The 24,005-nt window shown below is 36.7% G+C and overlaps 1 protein-coding gene across 10 annotated transcripts in view; it reads right to left on the bottom strand.

The window, feature by feature from the left end:
• The window catches only part of LOC131757806 (ATP-binding cassette sub-family C member 2-like), a 78,258-nt gene that overhangs the window by 12,412 nt on the left and 41,841 nt on the right, over positions 1-24,005 (bottom strand). For 8 of the 10 annotated variants that reach the window (XM_067034918.1, XM_067034917.1, XM_059065633.2 and 5 more), the window contains 6 exons: positions 23,621-23,783; positions 18,618-18,693; positions 11,647-11,707; positions 10,974-11,193; positions 4,723-4,877; positions 2,671-2,826 (listed from right to left, as the gene is read on the bottom strand). In XM_067034918.1, coding sequence (XP_066891019.1) covers positions 2,671-2,826; positions 4,723-4,877; positions 10,974-11,193; positions 11,647-11,707; positions 18,618-18,693; positions 23,621-23,783 — 831 coding nt within the window. The remainder of the gene's footprint in view (positions 1-2,670; positions 2,827-4,722; positions 4,878-10,973; positions 11,194-11,646; positions 11,708-18,617; positions 18,694-23,620; positions 23,784-24,005) is intronic. The other 2 variants (XM_067034923.1, XM_067034921.1) reach the window with 1 other exon arrangement.

Below are 24,005 nucleotides of genomic sequence, written 5' to 3'. Positions count from 1 at the left end.
ATTCTGGACAGCACAACTAGAACATAATTGGGCAAAATTTCACTTTGATAATGTTCTCAAACACCCATTATTGAGTACCTACTGTGGAAAAAGCTCTATGTTACATGTTGGAAGTGTGGCCAGGTGGTTAACCCATTAAATGAAGGAAGCCAACCAGATGTACAAACAAGAATATTTTTGTACCTAAATATAGCTATGGAAAAATTTTTCTTTATTTTTTTCTACCCAAAAAACCAACGTGGCCACAATTATAATTGACTACTTCCCCTCTGACTTGGGCTGAGGAAAGCTGGGATGGGTGAAGACTGGAGAGCTGGAGGGAATGTGCCCTGAGTTAACTGGACCATCCTTCATCAGCCCCACCTAATTGCTACAAACTGGAAATGAAAATAAAGAGCTTGCTACATCTTGCAATTTTTTTCATGAAAATCTTCAGATCTGGAATTTTATGTAAAATTCCTAATTTTAAAAATGTCTTTATTTTGGTAAAAACATTGAGCAAGCTAAGCTAAAACGTACCTGAAGCCACATGTGGCCTGTCAGCTTACAGTTTACAAGTTCTGCTCTATGCTAAGTGCTCTAGAGAATACAAACGATTACGGCATTCTGAGCCTGCAAGGGGACTTAAGAGACTGTCTCAAAGGTAGTTTCATAAAAGTTCAATGAATTATGGAAGCCCTGGGGTCCTTCCGTGAAACTGACAAGAGCACTGAGCTTAAGAACATTTGATTTAGATCAGTGCTTCTCATACTTTAGCAAAAATTACCAGAAGGATTTTAAAAACACAGACTTCTGTGAGAAATTCTGCTCTATTAGGGTATGATGAACAAATAAAAACTGTAGATATTTTGGTTGTAAAATGTGATTTTTTTTTTTTAAAAAGAGATTTTGATTCTATAGGCCCATGGGTCCAGGGACCACACTTTGAGTAGCACTAACCTAAAGCAAACCTCTTATTTTACAGGGAAAAGAAATGAAGCCTGGAAAAGAAAGTGATATACTGAACACAGGAGTCAGGAAAGTAATTTGAGGCTCCTGAATCTTCCTTCAGGGCTCACCCTATAAAGTTCCTCCTAACAAGACATGGTTTCTAGACTCTTTTCCACTTCTAGACACCCTGTTATAGTGCACCAACCACAAGACTATCACTTGTGATATGTTTTGTTGTTTTTGTTTTTTTAAGCAAATACAATTGATCCTCAACACCATTCCTCAATTTCTTGATTTTTTTTTCTAACTATAAGACATAGTGTCTGCCCCAGAGGACTTACAATCACATTGAGGAGAAATTTTTGGTCTAGTAAATAAATAAATAAATAAAATGACAACAAGAACAACGACAAAAAAAAAAAAAAAACAGCCTGTAATACTAGCAGTATAATAAATCCATAATACCTACATGAGTCATATCTCTTTGCCCTACTTTGGTAGAGAATGCTTCACACAGAAAGTAGAATATAACCTAGGCATGAAAGGTAAGTAAGATCCAGACAGGCAGAGAGAAGAGGGACAACACAGGAAGTAGGAGGAATAATGATAGTACAGGTGTAGAAACGAGCAAATGATTAACATCCTGGTTGGCCAAATTAAACTCCAACATGAATTTGAAAACTTAGGTTGAGAAAACATTAAACTACAAGCACTGCATCCTTTTGTATAAAGAGCCTCAAAAAACTTTTATATTTAATTTAAATATGTGTTAAGACATTTTGTTTTTACACTACAGCCTCACAGTGACATAATTTTGGAATTCAAACTGGTTGACCACATTTTAGTTGGACTATAAGGATATATACATATCATGAGAGATCTGTTTAGTTCTTCCAGCAATAGTTTGTTGATAGCAAGTATAACAGGGCAAAAGGCAATATGTGCTTCTCTCTTGGATCTTCAGGCAAATTAACTTTCTGCTAAAATGTAAACAACACCTAGGTTTTATGATGGCCATAAAAATGCACAACTCATGGCACAGGGAGATCAGCTAGGTGGTTTGTGACCACCTAGAGGGGTGGGATAGGGAGGGTGGGAGGGAGGGAGATGCAAGAGGGAAGAGATATGGGAATATATGTATATGTATAACTGATTCACTTTGTTATAAAGCAGAAACTAACACATCATTGTAAAGCAATTATACTCCAATAAAGATGTTAAAAAAAATGCACAACTCAGTTCTCCTGTTGCAGGGCCCATAGCTGACTGACAGACCAGCCGCTGCCCCTCCAAATCCACTACTATAGTAGAATGAAGGTCATTTTTCGCACAGGTGGCTCCCAGGAAAAGACTGAGCATGGCAGGTGTGCTAAAACAAGCCCATTCAGGCGTCACTTGGGAGCATCCAATGGGCAGTGTTGCTTGTGGACTTTCTATTCATTCAACCAAACCTCTTATGGAATCGTTCTGCAGTCCAAGACTCTTCCTACCCAATCCTCTTCCTTCTCGCTCGAAGGGAGCAGACCTGCCTCACTGTCTAAGGGCTCACCCAGCCTTCTCCTGCCCCCTCTCCTTTATCTTTTACAGGCATTTCCCCCAGCAATTGTCTAGCACATCTAATCCTTTCTTGATGTCTGCTCCTTAGAGAACCTTAACTAATAGGCAGTCTAAGTGAGTCTGAAACTGTATTGGACTGTGAACTTATAAGTCATTAATACACATACAAATCTGTGTACTTACTTGTATAGTGAAATAGAGGAAAACCAAAGGAATAATCCCCAGAATGAAGAATGGTAAAGCTCCCACAATGACCAAAACTGTTCCAATAACATCCAGCGTACAATTCACCCAGGTCCGTAAGTAGTAATGGAAACGCATATCAATTATAAACATGTCCTGAAAATTTGATATTGAGCCACTTCATTTTTAACTTTTCATGGTTTAAAATGAGGGGAAGAAGACATATATCATTCAATGTGAAAATAAAAACATTTACCCAGATGCGACAATCTGATTATTAAGTATCTAACTATTCAATATATGATCTTTGCCCTCCCCAGCCAACCCCCATGTATTTTTCAGCTGTAACAATTAAGAAGGTGTTCTAGTACCAATATGTCTATGATCAAGCAATTTGTACTTCCCAATGACAACTACATGGCACTTAATTTATAGGACTGAAATCAGACTCTGTTAAAAAAAAAAAGAGTCCAAACCCCAGGAGTTGGGTATTCAGGGGCATTGGTCTACCATTATTCACTACCTAAAAACTGTAAAACACTCCTGGGCCATTCTTATCCACTGAGAACATGTCCAGTGACCTTCTTGGATAGCTGGATCCTGCCAATATCAGAAGAAACAGGAAAACAAAATAATCTCCATTTACAAAATTAAAAACTGAAAGATAGAGGTGGACAATGGGGCTGACAAAAGGACATGGGAAGGTTATGCATCAGTTCACATGAAACTTAAAGCTATGCTTGTGGTATAAGGTACGACCTTAGAGATCCCAGGGAATAGGAAGGCACTCAACCTTGAAGGGATGGACTATTCAGTTTAGGACAAAACTGATAAAGAATGGAGATAGAATCTTATTTATTCTCAGCCTTGCTTTGGGACTTCCCTGATTATCTCACATACCAAATATTGTAAGAGCATCATATTCATATGTAACTTCCAGCCTGTCTTTAAAATACACCTTCTCATATTCTCATCTCTTCAAGACACAATCATTTGTCATGTTACTGTATAATAATGAAAGTTGTTTAGCAGGGTCATAGAGATATGTCCACTGGGAGACAAAGAACGCTGGTGATCAAGTTCTTCTACAAACTTGCAAAAAACATTGTGACTTCGGTATGATTAAGCAAGATTTAATACTCCATCAAGAATTGATTATGCTAGGTATTTTCATTTATATTTTGACGTTTTATCCTCATTTTTCCCCACACCATACCAAGTGTTTTTCATATACACAAACATATATTGCCATATTTTAAGATCATGGCTATGCACTATCTAATACAGAAGCCACCAGCAATATATGGCTATTGAGCACTTGAAACATGGCTGCTGCAAACTGAGATCTAACAGAAGTCTATTACACAAACCAGATTTTGAAGACTTTGTAGGAAAAAAATAAAATAGTCAATCAATAATTTTACATTGATTATACTTTAAAGTAATGTTTCAGATATTTTCTGTTAAAATATATTATTATAAATAATTACTTCAACTGTTTCTTTTTACTTTTATATTGTGGCTACTAGAAAATTTTAAATTACCTCTGTGGCTTGCATTACATTTTATTGGACAGTACAATTATAAGTACTTAGTAGTAATCACAATGGGTAAAACCCTATAGGTTCGCAGAGACACTCTGGGAACCTCTACCCATCCCCCATTTGCCATTAGTGAGTTGATAGTATTTTTAAAGGCAGAATGCTTAAAATCTGGATATGTCAATTTAGACTTAACTTCTCCCCATCCTCAGCCTGAACCACTGATTCTCAAACTAAATGTGTATAAGAACTGGAGTTGTAGACACCAGGGCACATGTACTTCTTGGATTCTTTCCGCAATTTTTAAGGGTTATTTTAAGTATGTGTGTAAGATGTGACTCTGTTATACATCAATTATAAATGTCCCAAGAAATAGAAATAAAATAACAATGAAATCTACCCTAAACGTAATCTCATCTTTTTAGAATGATATTTTTTACAAATGAGATAATAAGGTACTAAATGTGGATCATTTATACGTATGCTATGCAATAAGGTAAGGCTTACTTACCTTGGTGAACCGATTGATGATCTGGCCTATGGGATTGGTCTCAAAGAACTGGAGTGGGAGATGCAGCAAATTATCCAACAGTTGAGCATGTAAAGTTCGAGAGGCAGCCAAGGATCCTCTGGTGAGTACATAAGCTCCCGAGCAAACAAAGAGACCTAAACAAAAATTGTTATCAATGACATGTTAACAGCTTAAACTCTGAATTTTAAATCTCAAAAGACTTCTAGTAATAGCATTTATTTTTAATGGAAAACTCAAATATCAAACTTAAAAATGTATCACTGTGGACCAAACTAAGTATAAATGCATATGGTACATGGAAAATAAATACAGACACTCTGGTGTGCTATGAGAGCAAGGCTCTCCTTATTCATGAGCATAGGTTCTAGAGAAACGCTCTAAAGATAAGAGATCAACTGAGTTGACAGAATTTTAGCAACGTATTAACTTTATGATGTCCTGAAAGACAATGTGGTAGTGACTGGTGTTGCTAGACAAATAATTTCAGTTCTCCTAGCTTCTAGGTCCATGGTAGAATTGCACTTTCTCACCTCCTTGTGATTGATGGAATCAAATGAATAGTTCTGAACAGTAAGTTGAGATGCTTCACATGATACTTCCAGGTGTCAGACTTGCTAAAGCTCCTATTCCCTTTGCACAGTGCCTGCCAACATTTAAAATAGTGGTTGGATTGCTTCTTCAGCTTGGGCCCTAGAGTCAGAAGAGTCCCTTTCCTGACCTACAGTGGACAAGTGGTATGAGTCATGAATAAACTATTTTCGGTCTGTCAAGCTATTACAATTTGGTTGGTGAGAAGGTTCTTGAAAAAACTAAAAAGTTAGAAAATATAAATAATAAACATGTAGCTTCAGTGGAACAGGTTAAAACACAGTTAATAGCATCTATTGACTATTGTTAGCTGTGCTTGACAAAAATATAACAAGAAAGAGACAAGCTCAGAAAAGAACTATCCAGGTGTGTAAGAAGAAATGAAAGGACAAAGAATCCCCAAACTGGGGAACTTGTAGGGGTGGAGGAAGAAATGCTTGGTTACAATGATTGGTTCAAGGGTGCATATGTGACTCAAATTGTTTCAAGGAGAGTAATTTCATGGATTTCTATGGAAAGAGGTTCTTTGAAAGATAACATTTTCATCACCATGTGAAGCCTGAGAATGGCTCAGGAAAAGAGGAAAACGAGCAGAACTGAGAAAGCATGTGGACACTTCGTTTGAGCCCCTGGATCAAGTGTGTTTAAAAACTTGTTCATGGACTTTTCCATTTGAGGCGTCAATAAATTTCCATGTTATTTAAGCCATTTGCTCTTGAGTCTTCTGGGATACATAATTGCACCACTGATCTCTACTATACAAAATTGTAAGTAAAAGTGTGTTGCCAACAGGATTCTTGTTCCATTGTAGGTATAATGTTTAAAACAAAACAAAACAAAAATAGTTAACCCTGACCACCTCAAATTCTTTTAGCTAGTTCCTTTATATTTTAAAGAACATCACACACTGCTCTTTAATAATTTCTTACTCTTGAATATTTTCTATTATTTTCCTACCTCACTCCCCCATACTTTCTTCTAGCCCTTCCCAAAATAGGTTGTTGCCCTTTTGTTCTCATTCAGTGTTTACATTACTACTAAACATAATATTCATGAAGTTCACTAAATTTATAATGCTTGTACTACTATTTTTCAATGCAACAAGCACTAATCTATTCCCAAACAATTCAAAAGTCAGCAAATCTCTTTGGAATATGTTTAAACTCAGCAGATAGTCCAGTAATTCTTTCATCCTATTTCACCCCCTCATCCTGCAATATAAACTACTCTCTTGGAACCCTCTGTATTTCTTCTCTAAACTGGAAATTTTTGTTGGAACAGGCTTTATATTCTTCAGTTACAGAAAATGTTGTTAAATATTATGCATTTGATCATTTCCATCTGCATTTACTGTGTCTTATTGTATGGATGTTGAACATCTTGCATTATTCCTCTAATTTTTCCTTATTTATCATTTGCCATCTATGTTTTTGATGTTGTACATCTGGGACGATTTCTTCCGATTTATCTTCTCACACTTGTACAATCTTTTTAAATTCTTTAAAATGTTTAAGAACTTTCTTGTTCTTTGATTGAACTTATTTAAGCACATTCTGCACTTGCTTTGCCTCTGCTTTTGAATATCTGAAGATACTAATTTTAAGCTTCTCTTATATATCAAATATGACTATTTTACTTCTGGGCTCCACTGCTCTATTTGTTGGCTCTTATCTATAGTGCTCACTTGATTAAAACGTATGACCATCCATCATTATCAGTTAAAACATGCAAGATAAAGACATGGTTAATTAAGAGGTACCTGGTGTGGCTTTCTTCTGCCTGTGTGCACGTTAATTTCCCCCAATCTCCTCTGAATGGAAATTCCACTTAAGTGGGTGTGACACTGGAAGTCTCATATGGTGATCTAGACATGTAGGCTGGAACTTCTCCAAAAGCCACATAAGGAGGCTTTCTTCTATGTATGTCACACACACTAGTAACCCTAATTTCCTTTTTAAACATCAGCTTCCTAGTTTTCACTGTACTACTACTGGGACAGTTGGTAACAGAAGAACAATGCTCTAGTGAATCACTTTGATTATTTTGACGCTACTCAATCCTACTCTCTGTACCTGAGCTCCTCCACAGCTAGACTGAACTGCTCCCTATTCTTTTACAGCTTCGTCTAGCATCTGTTCCTGGTTACAGGTTCTTCTACCCTTGATTATCAGTATAATCACTTATGTAGACATTTATCACTCTGAAATCCCCTGAACCCTTTACTTTTATATTTATCCACTGTCATTTCAGTGGAATTTTGTGAGGTAAGTTAAGTAAACGATCCACTCACTCATCTTAGACTGGTGTACTCCTTAAACATTGCACTTTGAAAATAAGGTGCCAATATTTTACACATTGGGTTGGAAAAGGAAGTTCCTAACAGGGGGCATAAAACACAATAGATTAGGGATGTTCAGAGTGTCCTAGAGATTCTAAAGGAAATAGCTGGGAACCAGGAATAAAATGTTCAGGGCTATTTCTTTTTCAGAAGATAAGGCAAGATCTTTATTATTGTTATAAAATATAGATGCAATGTTCTCTGCTTCAGTACTCCAGTTTTCTTTGAATGTTAGCCCTTCTATATTATTCATAGCCTCTGGTATTAATATATGAAAGTGCTGTTTATGTTTTAAAGCTCAAAAAATAATGTGAGCTTTGATGATATCAGTGAATACAGCCTGCTCTTGATTGAACCAGGTTCCATAGGACACAGCTGCGGACTACTAAAATATCAGAAATTATATATTTTCATTTCTTAAGAAATAATTTATAATTGTATTTAATAATAAGTCAAAAATTTAAATGTTTTTAAATGTAAAAAACAAAAATCCAATCAGAAAAAAATCTTTTTGATTAAACTCTGCATAATCTGTTACCTTTACTACAAAATACTTTCTATACCTACTGATAGTTTATTATTATTATTATTATTTGCGGTACGCGGGCCTCTCACTGTTGTGGCCTCTCCAGTTGCAGAGAACAGGCTCCGGACGCACAGGCTCAGCGGACCAGCCGCTCTGCGGCATGTGGGATGTTCCCGGACCGGGGCACGAACCCGCGTCCCCTGCATCAGAAGGCGGATTCTCAACCACTGCGCCACCAGGGAAGCCCTACTGACAGTTAATTAAAAGTAAGACTTTACACAAGTAAAATTTTGAACACTAAACTTGCATACCTTGTCTGGTATAGGAAAAACAGTATTTGCTCACTTAAAATATTCTCTGAAGGACATTGAGTCTCCCTTAAAACTGTAACATGAGCTCACTGGATTGGTAAGAGTTTAACCCTCCTATATATGTGTGACAGACATAGATATAGAGATGTATATGGGACATTTCTTTTGCTGCTCAGCATTCTAGATCTCTATACCTACTTTTTCCTCGAGTTGCAAACCACAAGCCAAGAAACTTGATTCACTGACTCAAAACCAAACACATTCTAAGTCCTTGTATCTCATTTTAGTTGTTAACATAACAACTCTTTCCTCAATGAATGTTGTTAACAGAATGACAAAACAAACACAAATTTGTCTCACAATATTTGCTTACTTTCTGATGGAGATACTTATAAGAAGTACTATGGTCACACAATAAAAATAAGATAAGAGAGGAGAAAACAGAAGCAAGGCCCTAAATCACAAATTTTTAAATGTTATTTTCATTTTCTGTTACCAAAAGCATGCATCTCTGTTTTCCCTTATGCATATCCCTAGATAGCAAGACTTCCACGTAGATGGCTTTGTTATTTCTTATTTGAATTTATCACTCTCCTTCACTTTGTCTTCCTTTCTTCTTATAAACACATCAAAAATTGTCTATTTAAAAAATCTTCCCTTGGGTATCCCTAGTGGTGCAGTGGTTAAAAATCCGTCTGCCAATGCAGGGGACACAGATTCGAGCTCTGGTCCGGAAAGATCCCACATGCCGTGGAGCGGCTGAGCCTGTGTACCGCAACTACTGAGCCTTCACTCTAGAGCCCGCGAGCCACAACTGCTGAGCCCACGTGCCACAGCTACCGAAGCCCTCATGCCTAAAGGCCGTGCCCCACAATAAGAGAAGCCACCGCAATGAGAAGGCCACACACTGCAACAAAGAGTAGCCCCTGCTCGCCACAACTAGAGAAAGTCTGCGCGCAGCAACGAAGACCCAATGCAGCCAAAAGTTAATTAATTAATTAATTAATTAATTAATTTTAAAAAATCTTCCCTTTAATTGTTCAACACTTTTGAGTATTATACTTTTGAGTGTCTTTCTTCTTACTCTTTCAAATCACCTAACTTCTTTGAAGGACACTATGTATCTATTCTGCTACTGGGGAGAAAAAAAGCAGCAGAAAAATATGTATCCACACTTCCCATTAAACATGCTCCAAATTGAATTAATCATTTCTCTGCTCTACCAACTGACTTCCCTCGTCCCTGGTTTCTTTATTTTTATCTTCATTGTTCTCTCAATTACCCAAACTTCAAAATCATGAGTGATGTTCTCTTCCTACTCACAAATCAACAATTCTTACATATGTTTTCACTGCAGTGTCTTTCCTATCCATCCCTTTTCTCCAGTTCTACTGCAGCTCTCTGACCCTTCCTCCATTCATACTTTATTCAAATCTTATTCCATTCCCTACCCATTGGTTAGCACTAGTATAGATGCTTTGGGTGACAAGGAGATACATCAGATAAGAGATCTTTTTGTACTAGATTATCTCCCATCTAGACTCCTGAAGATCCTTGATTATGTTTTCCCTACGAACCCCAACTTCTCCCTGGTCTCTGACTTTAGTCCCACCAATAAAAATCTATCTTTTTCATCACTGAAAATTTATTCTTATTCTGAAAAATAACTCCAAATTCTGCCACTTCTTTTTCCCCAAATTCTCAGTTTTCTACTTGCCTTTCCAACTATCATCTCCAAACTACCTTTCCACCTCTAGTTCCCCTACTGCCCTATCAATAACCTAAAGACTACTCAGACTGGCATCTTCACCTATGCCTATATCCCCCTCACCTTCCCCAACCGTCTTTATTCACATCTTTCTCTGCATCTATCAGCTTTTGTCCTCTGGGATCCCTGATAAAATTCCATCCATCTTTTTAGTGTCACCTCAAATGCCAACTATGCCTTGGAAATTACCTTAATCTCTCAACCAAATATGGCTTTCCCCTGCTCTAAATCCTCACAGTGTTTTCGTTTTCTACTTTTACACAAACATTGCTTGCAATGTAGTTTTAAGCTTTACTTACAATGCCGTTTGTAAGACTCACTTACTGATCTTCACATCAGTCACAAGCCTCACACATACAGTGGACAGCCACATATTCAAGACTTCTGAGTCCTGATTTAACATATGAGACTCAGTTTACTCAGCTGTAAAATGGGGATAATGACACCTTTCTAAATATTTATTGTCAAGATTAAATGAGACAAATTGATAATATTCAGTGTGGGCCATGTAGTTGACACATACAAGTTTTTGTTTACTCTTGCAAATATGGTGAATTAAAAACATAAGCATTTGAATTATCCCAAAGTATTTGAATATTATGACATCGATTTTTTAAAAGTAAAACAATGCCCTATGTTTGCATCTGAATCAATTAGGTTAGAAAGAGAAAAGAAAAGCAGCTAGACTTTTTGTTTAACCTTGCATTAATCCCAATAATCCATAGATGTTAAGTTTATTGCTTCTTATTCGCTTCCATTCTGTGAAATTGTTCATGTGCTTTGCTTCTTTTGCCCAGGCACTAAGCCATAGATTCTGTCCAATTCCCACCAAATTCTGCCCCAGGTAAGTGGCCACATTCAGCCATACCCAGAGCCAGCCGAAGGCTTGGAGGTACTTCAGAATGATTGAGAACTTCACCTAAAAGCAAAATTGTTTAAAAAAATAATAAGTTACTGTACTTAAAAGTCACACAAGCTAGATTTAAATCCTGCTCTGACATATCCTAAGCTTTATGATCTTGGTCCAGGTTACCAACTACACTAATCCTCAGATTACTCATCTATAAATTGGAGTAATACTAGTAGCCACCTTATAAGTACAAGCAAAGTGCCTGCACAGTCCTGAGCACTTAAAAATAAAAGTTGAAATAATGTTAGTTACTATCATTAGTAAACCAGAATATACATAGCTAAATAACATGTAATCCTAATTAAACACCACTATAATGTCCAACTGTTCCATTTAATTCAATTTCTTCAAACTAGTATATAGCAACTTTCCTCAAATTCAATGAAAAACATATGGTATTTATTAATAACATTTATATTTGAGTGGTTAGTAACAAATAACACTAGTTATTCTGGTGCTTACCCCACCAACAGGGACCTTTTCTTTTCCCACTGAGAACTGTTTTCCTTGATCCAATAAGGGCCTGATAAAGCAAGACGATGTACATTTTTTTTAGGTTTTTAGATCAATTAAACATTTTTTAAAAAGTTAAACATTCTCAACCGCTTTGTTGCATATTCTTCTGCTTCATTAACAGAGACCTGACTTGCCTTGATAATAACATTGTTCCATTAATCTTCTGGAAGGGAGATTGTTTATTCTTTTTTACTCCATATATTTTAGGGCCAGGGCATATTGTATGATTTTTTTTTCACTGCTTCTTCTAGATAATTATCCTTCAAACTTGAGCCAAATCCCTAGATTGTGTAAGCCAGTGCCATCTGGCTGTACCATAATCTGTGCCTCTGCATCTACTTGCCTCCTGTCCTATCAGAAGACTAGCATCAGGCTAATTCGTCTCACTTCGTTCTGCCACCATTCTGGGTGAAGTCACAGCTGACAAGGGCAACTGTATTAAACTCAATCTCTCGCTTTTTTTTTTTTTTTTTTGTGGTACGCTGGCCTCTCACTGCTGTGGCCTCTCCCGTTGCGGAGCACAGGCTCCGGACGCGCAGGCTCAGTGGCCATGGCTCATGGGCCCAGCCGCTCTGCGGCATGTGGGATCTTCCCGGACCGGGGCACGAACCCGTGTTCCCTGCATTGGCAGGCGGACTCTCAACCACTGCGCCACCAGGGAAGCCCCAACTCAATCTCTTTTCACCTTCATGACCTTCATACTTCCAGAGTCCTCCATCTGCATTCTACATTGGCCATCAACTTTCATGACTGCAAACCATGAATCTTATTACCTGGAACTAACCAACCTTTGAAAACTTGACTCCAATTGTTTCAGTCCCTGGCCATAAGATAACCTTTTCTATTTCTAAATTGTACATTCAGTTACTTTCACTGTATTTGGTTTTTATTCTACCTAGACTCAGAGTTCCCAAATGTAACTTTCTATCATCCTTGCCCCCTAAGATGATTAACGATCCTGGTTTACCTGGGATACTCCTGGTTTTACCACTGACTGTCCCACATCCAGGAAACTCTCAGCCCCAGGCAAACCTAGGCCCTGTCTCGATTCCTTTTATTATCCAACCTGCACTCCATGATCACCATGTCATCCAAACTGTGGTGACATTCTGAACTTTAATAGCTTTCTTTCAATTAAATTTCAATGTTAAAACTCACAAGTTAGCCTTTGTCACACTTGCTGCCCACCTGTGGAGTGATGCTTCAAAAGATCATAGAGCCCAGCAAACTGGCTCCACAATAAATTAATATCTTCCTTCCACCCTGATGTTTATAGTGCCTAGAAATTCTTGCATCTCTCTCAGAAGGGCCCCCCATGTCCTACTTGATGGAGAAAGTCAAAGCAGATAGGGAAGTCAGTCACCACACTTCTACTTTTATCTGCATCTCCACCCAGCCTTTACTAATTCTCTCCTGTAAAAAACAAAGGTAGTTTTCACCTCAGATCTAAGGATAACCTTATGAGCTGAATCCCATTCTGCCCCATTTTCTCAAAATACATTTATTAAATAGCGTTTCCACACTTTCCTGTCGATGACATACTTGACAATGTTTTTTAAAAATGCAGATTATAAGGTTTCCCCTCCAGAAATCTGTCTTTTAAACAAATGATGCAAGGGATTCTTAGCTTAAGGCAAATCTAGGAGACCCCGAATTGTTTCCTCTCTTTTCTAATCTTCATCTTCTTCCTTTCTAGCGACTCCTTCCCTTCAGCCCACAGAGAACTCCATATTTTTCTCATCTTATAATTAATACCATCACCACAAAAATGATTCCACCCTCAACCCTATGTTCAGTTACTATCCTACTTCTTGCCTTCTTTCTGTAGCCAGACATTTTTCTGCCAAACCACCTTTTTCTCCTCGAACTTTCTGGCACCTGGCTGAAACGCTTTCCATCAATGGGGCCTTGATAAAATAAGTACAATACTTATTGCTGTATTCATGGGATACTTTAAAAATTATTTCACCTAAACTCTCCGTAGCATTTAACATCATTGGCCATTCCTTTGTTGAAGAGACATTTCCTTTTACTTCCCTACCATCACACATTTGTGTTTTCTCCCACCTCTCTGGGCCTCCATTAGTTTCTGTCTTCCTTTAACGTTTATATTTCCTGAGGCTCAGTTCTAGTCATTATTTCCTTTCTATGCTCTACACTCTTTTCTGAGCACTCTCATCCATTCCCAGTTTCAACAGCCTTCGTCTTTGTGGGTGGCTCTCACATGGACTTCTCAAGTCCATACCTCTTCCTTGAGCTCCAGATCCATACGGTAAAAAACCTACTTGCCACCTACTTCGTCTCTGCTTGATTATCTCAAACACGCCCTACATGAAACCAGTTATTTCCTACCTCCTCAAAAGCTTTCTCTGGCCACACTTCCTCTGTCTCAACCTTGACACATTTCCAACCAATCACCAAGTAGCTGTCAAGTCCTCTGGAATTGTGTTACTGAAGAAATATTTGGAAAATACAGAATGGCACGAAGAGGAGCAAAGACAACAGAGGAGAGAGAAGAGAGAAAACAGAGGAGGAAGACAAGCGGAAGCAAAATACTCATAATGCTATATTCCAGAGATATTTGGTGCTAACATGCTGGTGAGGATTGCTATAGTCTTTTCTCTACATGTGTGGTATCATAATTCAAATGTTGCTCTATAACAAGTCTTAATTTTTAAAAAATTTTACCCATGGTCTTTGTAACTCAGTATATAATGAACCTCAAATATTATTCTATTACAGCATTATATTTTGTCATATAACAACATAATATTTTATCATTTTACTATATTAAGATTTATTTAACAGAATCAAAATTTATACTGGTTGCAGATTTTTCCTGCTTTAATTATTGCTGTAATGATAATTCCCTTTACACATCTCTCATGGTCCCTTGTAGGGACATAGGAGCATGAGATATGCTACATTCTAAGTCATTTGATATATCTAATATCAAACTGACCTCTAGAAATTCTAAGCTGAGGTACATGTCCCCATTTCTCCACATTTCCTATTTTGTTTATCAGAATAAGAAATGGCTATTTGATCAGCCCAGTAGTTCCCTTTCCATCTCTGGCATTAGTGTCAAGAAACATTCTGTGGGAGGTTGCAGTACATGCATGCCCTTTGTAGGATCAGCTTTACCATCAGGAAAAGATACACTATTTAACAGACACTTTCATTGGAATAGTTCCTGGTATATGATTTGGGTTAATTACTGTCATCATCCTTCAAGCCCTTGGCATGGCTTCTGTTTGGATAAGCAAATTTAGCATTGGTGTCAAGCCAAAAAATTAATTCTTAATGTAGCTGGTATAAAATGCTATGAACCCAACTGTTAAAAGGGAATTAAAGCATCCTAATTAGACCTAACTAAGAAAGACCAATAATTTACTGGCCACTACACAGGAGGGTACTGTTTTTCCAAACTACAATGTTAATTATCCTTTTTCCACAAAAGTTCTGCATTTGGTCCTGGGCACTCTGTTGTGAATAACAGGTTTTATTTGAATTTTAAAAGAGCAATTTTTTTTATGTTGGTAGAGAAGTTTTAAAAATGAGTCTTGCTCTGTCCTTCAGAAACCCTTGGGAAAGTTGGCATAATACCGGTCTGCATATTTTTGTATAAAATATATAAAATTAACATACTGAAACCGTTATCCCTGAACTGAGCATACAGTTGTAAAGTATAGGGTATGTATGGGAGGATTAAAGTGATTAATAGAGTCTGACATGAAAGCCAGAAGGGGGCAGTCAAGATACTAAAATAGCATTTCCAGTTTATTTTGGTCAGGGAAGATAGTAATAAATATTTAAGAAAATAAAATAACATATACCATATAAATTTAAAGCAATAAATGAAAAACAAAATATTGAAACAGTTCAACTTATTTTAATCCCCATTTGAAAACAAAACTAACATCATAATGTAATTCTAACTCTTAAATTTCAAAGGGAGGGACTCTCAGTCATTATTCGGTTCAACTTCCTTTCCACCTCCCTCTTGATGGGTAGTTAGTTTCCCTGTGAACCCTTCCATGAGGAAGATTCATTGTTCTATCTCAGTACATCCCACTGAAGAGAGTCTCCATTGTAAAGTTCTTGTCTGTTTGTATCTTCCAGTCTCTAGTCTATCTTAATTCTGCATAAATTGGAAATAATTGGGTAAGGTTAAAAAAATTAGGTTGAAAGTCAGGAAAATTTTCTCCATGTAATGTTATCTTACCAAATAGTAAAGCAGAGAATAAAAGATGAAAGCTAGACTAGGAATAGTATAGAAAGTAATAAACTAGGAAATACATGGAGGTAGGCAAAGATGCACATATTTTGGAGAAATGAAAATAGGTCTCTGACCTCTCAAACAAAAGATAAAAATGATATAATTGCCATGCCTAAAAACAAGAAAAGATTGGTATGAGGGGATTCATGGACCTTCAATAACATTTTTATCACAGTCATTAAAAAGTAAATTTGACGCTGGGTTCTGTTGACATGAATGTGCCATAGTAGAATTGAGGTGATCTTTTTCATGTACTCTACTGAAGTAAGTTTCAGCATGCTGGCTTCTGTTTGAGCTGCCCGAACTTGAGAAATGTTTAGAAACCAGTTCTGTAAACAAACGTTTATAGGGATTGGGGTTCTTTTTTCAAGGAGAAATTTTATAAAAGTGGTTCACAAAAACTTTACGAGGTTCAATTTGGATATGACTAACCGTGACTTATAAACAGAAAAAATGATTTATTACAGAGGAAAGGGTATGATTATGTTTATAACAATACTTATTGATTTTTAAGATTTAAGCCTTAAAGCAAGCTACTTATTGAGTGTATGGTGAGACTATACACAGGTGAAAACTCTCTTTATAATTTAGAGATGTAAAGATCCCACAGCCCAGAAATTTCAAAGTCTGTTTCAGTGTTTTTTTTGCTTTTCTTGGACATCCTTAAAAACTGACACTCATTTAATGAAACTTATTGTTATAATGGTAAGAAAAATAAAATAAAATAAATGATGGATTAAAAGTTCCTTGAGTGTGGTCTCAGTCTCTAGTTATTTATTCATCCATTCAAAATACTTACTGAACACATGCTATTCAGTGTTTAGTTGAAATGTGTTATATGTAGATGGCAATAGAAGAGTGAACAAAAAGACCAAAATTCCTGCTCTTATAAAGCTTATAACCTAGAGGTAAGAGAAAGACAAAATCAATGTAAATAAGTATATTTTCCAATATGCTGATAATTAGTAAAAATTATGGGGGAAAAAGCATGGAAGGGGTAAGAAGTATTGTGGTATAAAATAGGGTGGCTAACTAAGTCTTCATTGATGAGGTGACATTTGAGCAGAAGATCTGCAAGATGGGCGAGCAAGCCATGTGGATACCTGGGAGAAATATGCCCTAAGCAGTGAGATGGGAAAGTGAAAAGGCCCCAGGGCAGGCGCATGCCTAGTCTTCCAGGAATAGCAGAGTCAGTCTTGCCGCAGTAGAATAGTAAGATGAGCTTTAGGAGGTTCTGAGAAAGGTAAACAGGTCCAGGTTCTCCAAGGCTTTATAGGTCATTGTGAGGACTTGGGACTTTACTCTGAGATGTGAATCCTTTGGAGACTTGGGGCAGAAGAACGACATGCTCTGACTCATATTTGTAAAACAAACCACTCTGGATGTTATGCTGCAAACAGACTGTACAGGGCAAGACTGGTGGCAGGAAGACCTGTAAGAAGACAATTATAATCAGGGGAGAAATGATAGTGATTTGAACAAAGGGAAGCTGTGCAAGTGATGAGTAGTGTTTGAATTCTGGATTCTTGGATATATTTTGAAGATAGAGCCAATGGGATTTGATGATGGATTGGATATGGAGTAAGAAGGAGGTCAAGGGTGATTGCAAGATATTTTATGTAAGCAACTGGAAGAACAGTGTTGCCATTAGCTAAGAAGATTCGACATCAAAGAGGAGTGTCCAACTCTGGGGTTCAGAGGACAGGTTGGGCTGGGGATATAAACTTGGAGTAAAGGTAATTAAAGTCATGAGACTGGATGACAACACCAAGACAATAAAAAAGAAAAGCAGTCCAAGGTCTTTATGATCCAGAGGAATAATTTAATTTACCTATCCAGTCAGCTAAACCTGGTATGTACACAAAGCTCCAAGCTGCAACATCCACATCATCACACAACCACAGAAATATCCAATCCTTTCAAAAAAAATAATAAATTCAAGGCCCATTCTTTCACTCAAGGTCAAAACTACAAAATTCTGAGCTATTGGATCCTGAAGTATTTGCTTCTCTCTAATCCATTCCAATTCTCCATTTTAGCAACTTTGACCAGTGGCAGCTCCCTATAATTCTAGCCACTTACTTTTTAAACCACTTTTTGCTATTATTCCTTTTTTTTTTTTCTTGTCTCCTTGTTGCAGCTGTTGGAGTATTAGGGCAAATAACTGATTAGGTTAATTTGCTTCAATCACTGTTCATTTTAGTTACTTACAAAAATGAAAAAGAAGTATAATATAACAATCCAATCAGGGTCAAAGTTTTATTATTTTTATTTCTCTCTTCCTTTCCCTTATCACTCTTTTCCTCCCTCCTTCCCTTCCTTCCCCTTATTTTTCTAAACAGATTCATTTGGGGTATATCTTTAGCTCACACACACACAAATCCGAGTAGATTTCTTCTAGTAGAATTTGGCTAGAAATTACTGAGAGTTACTATGTGTCCCAAATTAAGTCACATACATCCCACTTAAAAACTTAGATACAACCATGTAACTTATAGTATAAAATTTGGAAACCACTAAGTACATTTTGTATCCATCATAATGTACAGATCACTTTTATAGCGTGCATTTTAAATGCTAAAAATTGTAATTAATTAGTCCATAATCCCTATGAGCCTGGTATTACCCTAATACTCACCTATCATTTTGCTCCAGGATTTGTTCTTTCAGTACAGTTCTGGAGTTGATTACACTGACTCTCTTTAAAGCATGAGCTGAGGAAGAAGATGATGAGTGCTTTTATATCCATAAAAGCAAACAATGCACAAAATAGAGAGAAATATGATGAAAGATTATACAAGTTAGAGAATTTTTTTGTGTTCTGGATCCATAGGTATACTGGGAGCCTTTCATTTTCCCCATTATTTCGCCTTCACCTAAAATGTTTTGTAATGCCTTGATAAAACTAAGATTCCATAATGAAAAAGCCTACAGAGAAGTTCTTTCTTAGACATTAGAGAGGAGTGCTAACTTGTTTTGGATCTTCCACAGAAGGTTTAAGTATTTGCCCAAGAGGAACATGACTCCAGTCTTTAAAAAAAAATGCAATATCATCAAGTCTTATAGACAAATGTTATTATTGTGAAAAGTATTAAGAGCATGCAGTGGTAATCCCCGAATCTCTGTCATGTTCTTACTAATGTTACTAATAATAGCTTCCTATGTGGCAGGCAATGTTCTAAATACTTTACATATTTTAACTCTTATGTTTCAAAATTACCCCTGTGAGGAAGATGCTACGATTATCCTTATTTTACAGATAAAAAGCACAGAGAAGTAAAGCAGGTAGCATTAATCAAAGTCACACATCTAGAATTACAAGACTGAGGTTCAAGTTGCTGTTAGTGAATTCGATGGGAAACATCTCAGAGCTAGGCAGATATTTGTCTTTTCCCACAGTGTAATACTTAACCTCCTTGAATTTCAGACTTCTTATCTTTAAAAAGAAGGAAGTGGACTTGGAGATTTCTAAGGTCTCTTATATGAACTCTATGTTTTCTTATTTCTAGAAGTAAACATCTGGTCCTTAAAGGAAGCCTCTGATTTACATCAACTACCTCTAAGAAACATGGGATTCCATGTCTCACAGAATTAAAATTCAATCTGGGGATGTTTCATCCTCTCTTGCCTAAGGCACATTTTCATCTTTATAGCTGATGATAATAATGTTTAAATTTATATATTTATAATTTATAGAACGTGTTCACATACATTATACAATTTGAGTGCCAAAATGAGCTGACAAGATAAAGAGAACAGGTAGGTTTACCCCTATCTTGCAGGGAAAAGTAAAACTCAGATAGGTTAAGTGATTTGCCTGAAACCCAAAGTTGTAAGAGAGAGAGAGAGAGAGAGAGAGAGAGAAAGACAGAGAGATGGAGAGAGCAAGAGTGAGCTGAGCCCTACACTCCTTCCTGTCTTTCACACTAAGTCAATGTACTTGTTCCTACAGGTTTGATATAATGTTTAAGAGTTTGATTGGCCTCTGGTATGAAACAGAGGCAGTGATGGATTCAAATTCTGCGACTTACAATCTGTCTTGACTTGGGCAAGATATATATCCTCTTTGTAAAATTAGGACCATGTAGCCTCAGGAGGTTTGGGGGAGAATTAAGTAAAACACTTGTGACTATATTGACAGAACTAATACCCAAGACATCCTAGCTATCATCAGTCTTATTAGTATGGGTAAGAATTATCCTAGACTAAACCTATAAATATGTAAATTTATTAGTCATCATATCTTTTTTCATAAACTCTTTTCTCTCTTCTGATTCTCACCTCTTATATAATATTCCCATAAGGTGAGACTTACTTATAGATTTTTCAGAGCTAGATGGATTTTTAGAGATCTGATGTATCCAGACCAAATTATACTATAAACTCTACTTATCTGTCATCAACTCTGGTAGTGAGGGTGAGAATTATAGGAAAAGAAAAAGTGTCTGGGTCATAAGTAGTTTTGGGGGCAAGGGAGTGATATAAATGTACACTGTTCATTTCCATATCAGACACCAGGACAAACAGCTCTAGCTCAAGTCCCATTTTTCATAAATGGAAGAATGAAAAGTGGTCATTTTTACAAAGATTCATATAATTATTCAGTGTTAGAACCAGAACCCAGGGCTCCTGAAATTGGTCCCATGTTTTTTCCACTATGTTGTGCTGACTTTTACTCCCACTTTCATGTCACATTAAGTTAATAAAAATTTTTAAATGGAAATATTGTATGCTTTTTAAAGTAATTCCTGAACAGACTCAAGACCAAAAAGGATAAATTGTGAAAAATAAATGATAGATCACAGACTGAATTTAGAAGTGGGGATCACACTTCTCAAATCACACTCTGTCCATGTAGCCCTCTTTCTTCTAAATTCCAATAAAAATGTTCTCAGACATAAGTTGATTTTTATTCACTGCTTATGCAAAGAAGAGAAAGAAATTCCCCACAGGGACAGTCCTGTGCCTAACATTTGTGGTAACTGGGGCAAGAGTATAAATGAAGGCCCACATACCATACTTCTAAGTATCTGATAGTTATAGATGGAACTAACAGACTGGTAAATAAGTTCTATCGCTTACACTAACACATACACCTTCCCAACCACCTGGAAGGCAAAGTCCAGGTGACAGTGTTTGGAGCCCTGCGAGCTCCTCTGGGGAATGCGGCAGCCCCGGGTGATGTGGTCAAGGTCCTTGCTGGGTTTTCTCCCACCCCAGCTCCACCCCTCACCATGTCTGTGGCTGCCTCAGCTACATGTCCAGACTCTGCCAACCCTCCTCTAAGAAAATAAAATCCTTTATCCAAGGAGTAGTGAATGCCAGTAGAGCAGTCAACCCTTAAGGGGGTAGAACTAAAGAATGAGAGCCCAGGTCCTTGGAGCAAATTTATGTCATATATGGGCCGAGAACTCTGGGACTCCAAGTACCTGGAGAGGTCAAGGAGTGGGAGGATGGGAAGAGGACCCCCGATGGGCACAACCCCTAGGCCTTGGCCAGAGAGCCAGCCAGGGAAGCCAGAGCGGAGACGTAGTACAGGACTGGGTCAAATTGGCCCAGGTCTAAGGGCAATACTGCAGGAATGTGACTAAATGTAACCAGGTTTGAAGTTGTTGTCTGGGGGATGTTTTATATCAATTTTATATCTGTTAATCTATTTTTGTTCTGCTCTGTGTGGTCACTAATACAATTACAATATATATGGCTGACCTTTTACAAATATCTATCTATCCAGTATTAACATGAGTAATTTTATGCCTGCTTTTTAAAAGACTTTATATATATTTTACTCAGCATCCAAATAAATCAAAATCCCAGAAATATTCATTGTAAAAAACATATTCTATTTCTAGCACAAAAATGATCTCTACTTACCACCTTTCTGAATTTTAACAGAAAAGACACAATACTGAAGTGATTAGAAGAAAGTTCAATTTACATTTTCCTAAATCTGTCGTATTTCTGTTGCTGAGATAGTAACATCTATTAATGTCAGCTCAACGTCAAGAATGTTTTCCACTTGTTACCACAGAGGACTGGTGTACATAAGATATATCAATGGAGGGAGGTATGATATTTGTTTCCAAAACTGGAGACTTAAACAAGAGCAAATTCCACAACTTTCAAAATTGTGTTCCATATTTTATGGTAGATTAAATAGTGAACGTACACATTGCCTGCTTTCAGAGCTATATTTTCCAAAATAATACAAGTTATATTTCATGTTGCCTTTAAAATAAATAGCAAAAAATATATCCTGGCTCGTAGCATTACAAATCATCCCTTCACTCTGAGGAGACATATTTTTGGTAGAAAAAATGGAGGTAGATTCATCTGTTTAACAAACAGCTACTGAGTACCTGTTATTTGCCTAACCTGAGGCTACCTAAGTGCTGGGGATAGAGAAAATGACAGACCACATCCTCATTGCAGCCCTCCGAGACACTCATAGACATATCTTTCCTACACACTAAATATCAATTATTACTTAGCCTGACCAAATAGGCAAGGGCTCATTTCCAAAACTGCTAGCCATTAAGAAAAGACAAGGTGCTTCTTTTATTAAGAATGATCACAGCCACCTGACAATGGATCAGGTATTTCTGAATGTATCTACATATAGAAGATTTAAATTTGAGAAAGGAGTATAAACAAGGATTTAAACAATAGTAGTGCATACCTAATGTGTATTAGCTTAGAGAAACACATCAGCAAAATGGCTCTGCTTTTTGATTTCATGGCATTAAAATACTAAATTGCACTGATCTTGTTATAAACTGGTTTCATATCTTTCCGACTTTTATATCAGGTAAAGTGTAAAGTGAATGAATAGATACCAGTGCATGTAGGAAATATAAGAATAACTCTATATGTCTTCTTTTAGCTTGCAATTCTGAAATAGTTCACTGGTTTTACAGCCATTTCTCAGCGGTGTTCTGGAAAGGTATAGAACAAGGATCATGATGGTGGTACACATGAGAAAACATCTACAGCTGGAAAAAGATAATGGTACATCCAACTTCAGAGCTGGAAAATGACTGATCTCTGGAATATTAAACTAATACTAGATTTCAAACATCCTTATGTCCTAATTAGATAAAGATCATACCACTTCATTTACACAAATGTCTATGAATCTTAATTTAAAATACTAGGACTATAGTAACAAAAATTAGTAGTAAATAAACTCAGTTGTTATTTTGTAAAAGTTAGACAAATATCATTCTCCTTTGTCATTCTTCAGATTTTCTTTTCTTTTGTTTCTCTCCCACAACATGCAATAGTATGTTTTAAATAATTATTATTTATTTGACATGGATTTAATTTCAAAGAAAGTAGAATGTTTAGACCCATTATATTCTAAACCTGCAATAGAGCTTATAAATCATCTAATATCTTATTTCATAAATGAACAAACTGACCCTGGGGCATAACATTTTGCTTAAAAATCATAAACAAGGTTGATTTTTAGCTGATGTGTCCCAACGTATTTGTTTCTTTTCTAGAGAAAGGAAGACACCCAGTTCCTGACTTAAGTAGCATGAATGAAAAAAAATGCATAGTAAGAAATCAGGCAATTAATGGGCTTTCAAAATAGGTAAGCACACTGTATCTTAGGTTTATTTTTCACTGTGTCCTCACCTTTTTCTTGTTCACTGAAGGCCTGAAGCAAATTCGTGAGATATTTGGTTTTAGACAGAAGTTCCTGGTATGTTCCCATTTGTGCTACCCTGCCACTTTCCATTACAACAATAAGATCCATCAGGGGTAGAAGTGTGAGGTTGTGTGTCACTAAAATTCGAGTCTGCAAAAGAGTATTTTATTCCCTGGGTTACAAAAGATGGCAAAAATAAGCCATTTTAAAGAGAGCTGCAATGATTATTTTTTGTCTTTAAATATATTTCACAATGAATGATGATACACTGCTAGACAAAAAAAAAAAAAGAAAGAAGTCAGCAAATGTTTTTAACCCATTAGTTCAGGTATTCTTCATTCATTAAAAATGAATCAAATTTACAGCAAATTA

The sequence above is a fragment of the Kogia breviceps genome, chromosome 5, assembly GCF_026419965.1.
Source record: "Kogia breviceps isolate mKogBre1 chromosome 5, mKogBre1 haplotype 1, whole genome shotgun sequence".
Lineage (NCBI taxonomy): Eukaryota > Metazoa > Chordata > Mammalia > Artiodactyla > Physeteridae > Kogia > Kogia breviceps.
The sequence above is the reverse complement of the archived record's forward strand: the minus strand, read 5'-3'. Positions and strand labels throughout refer to the sequence as shown.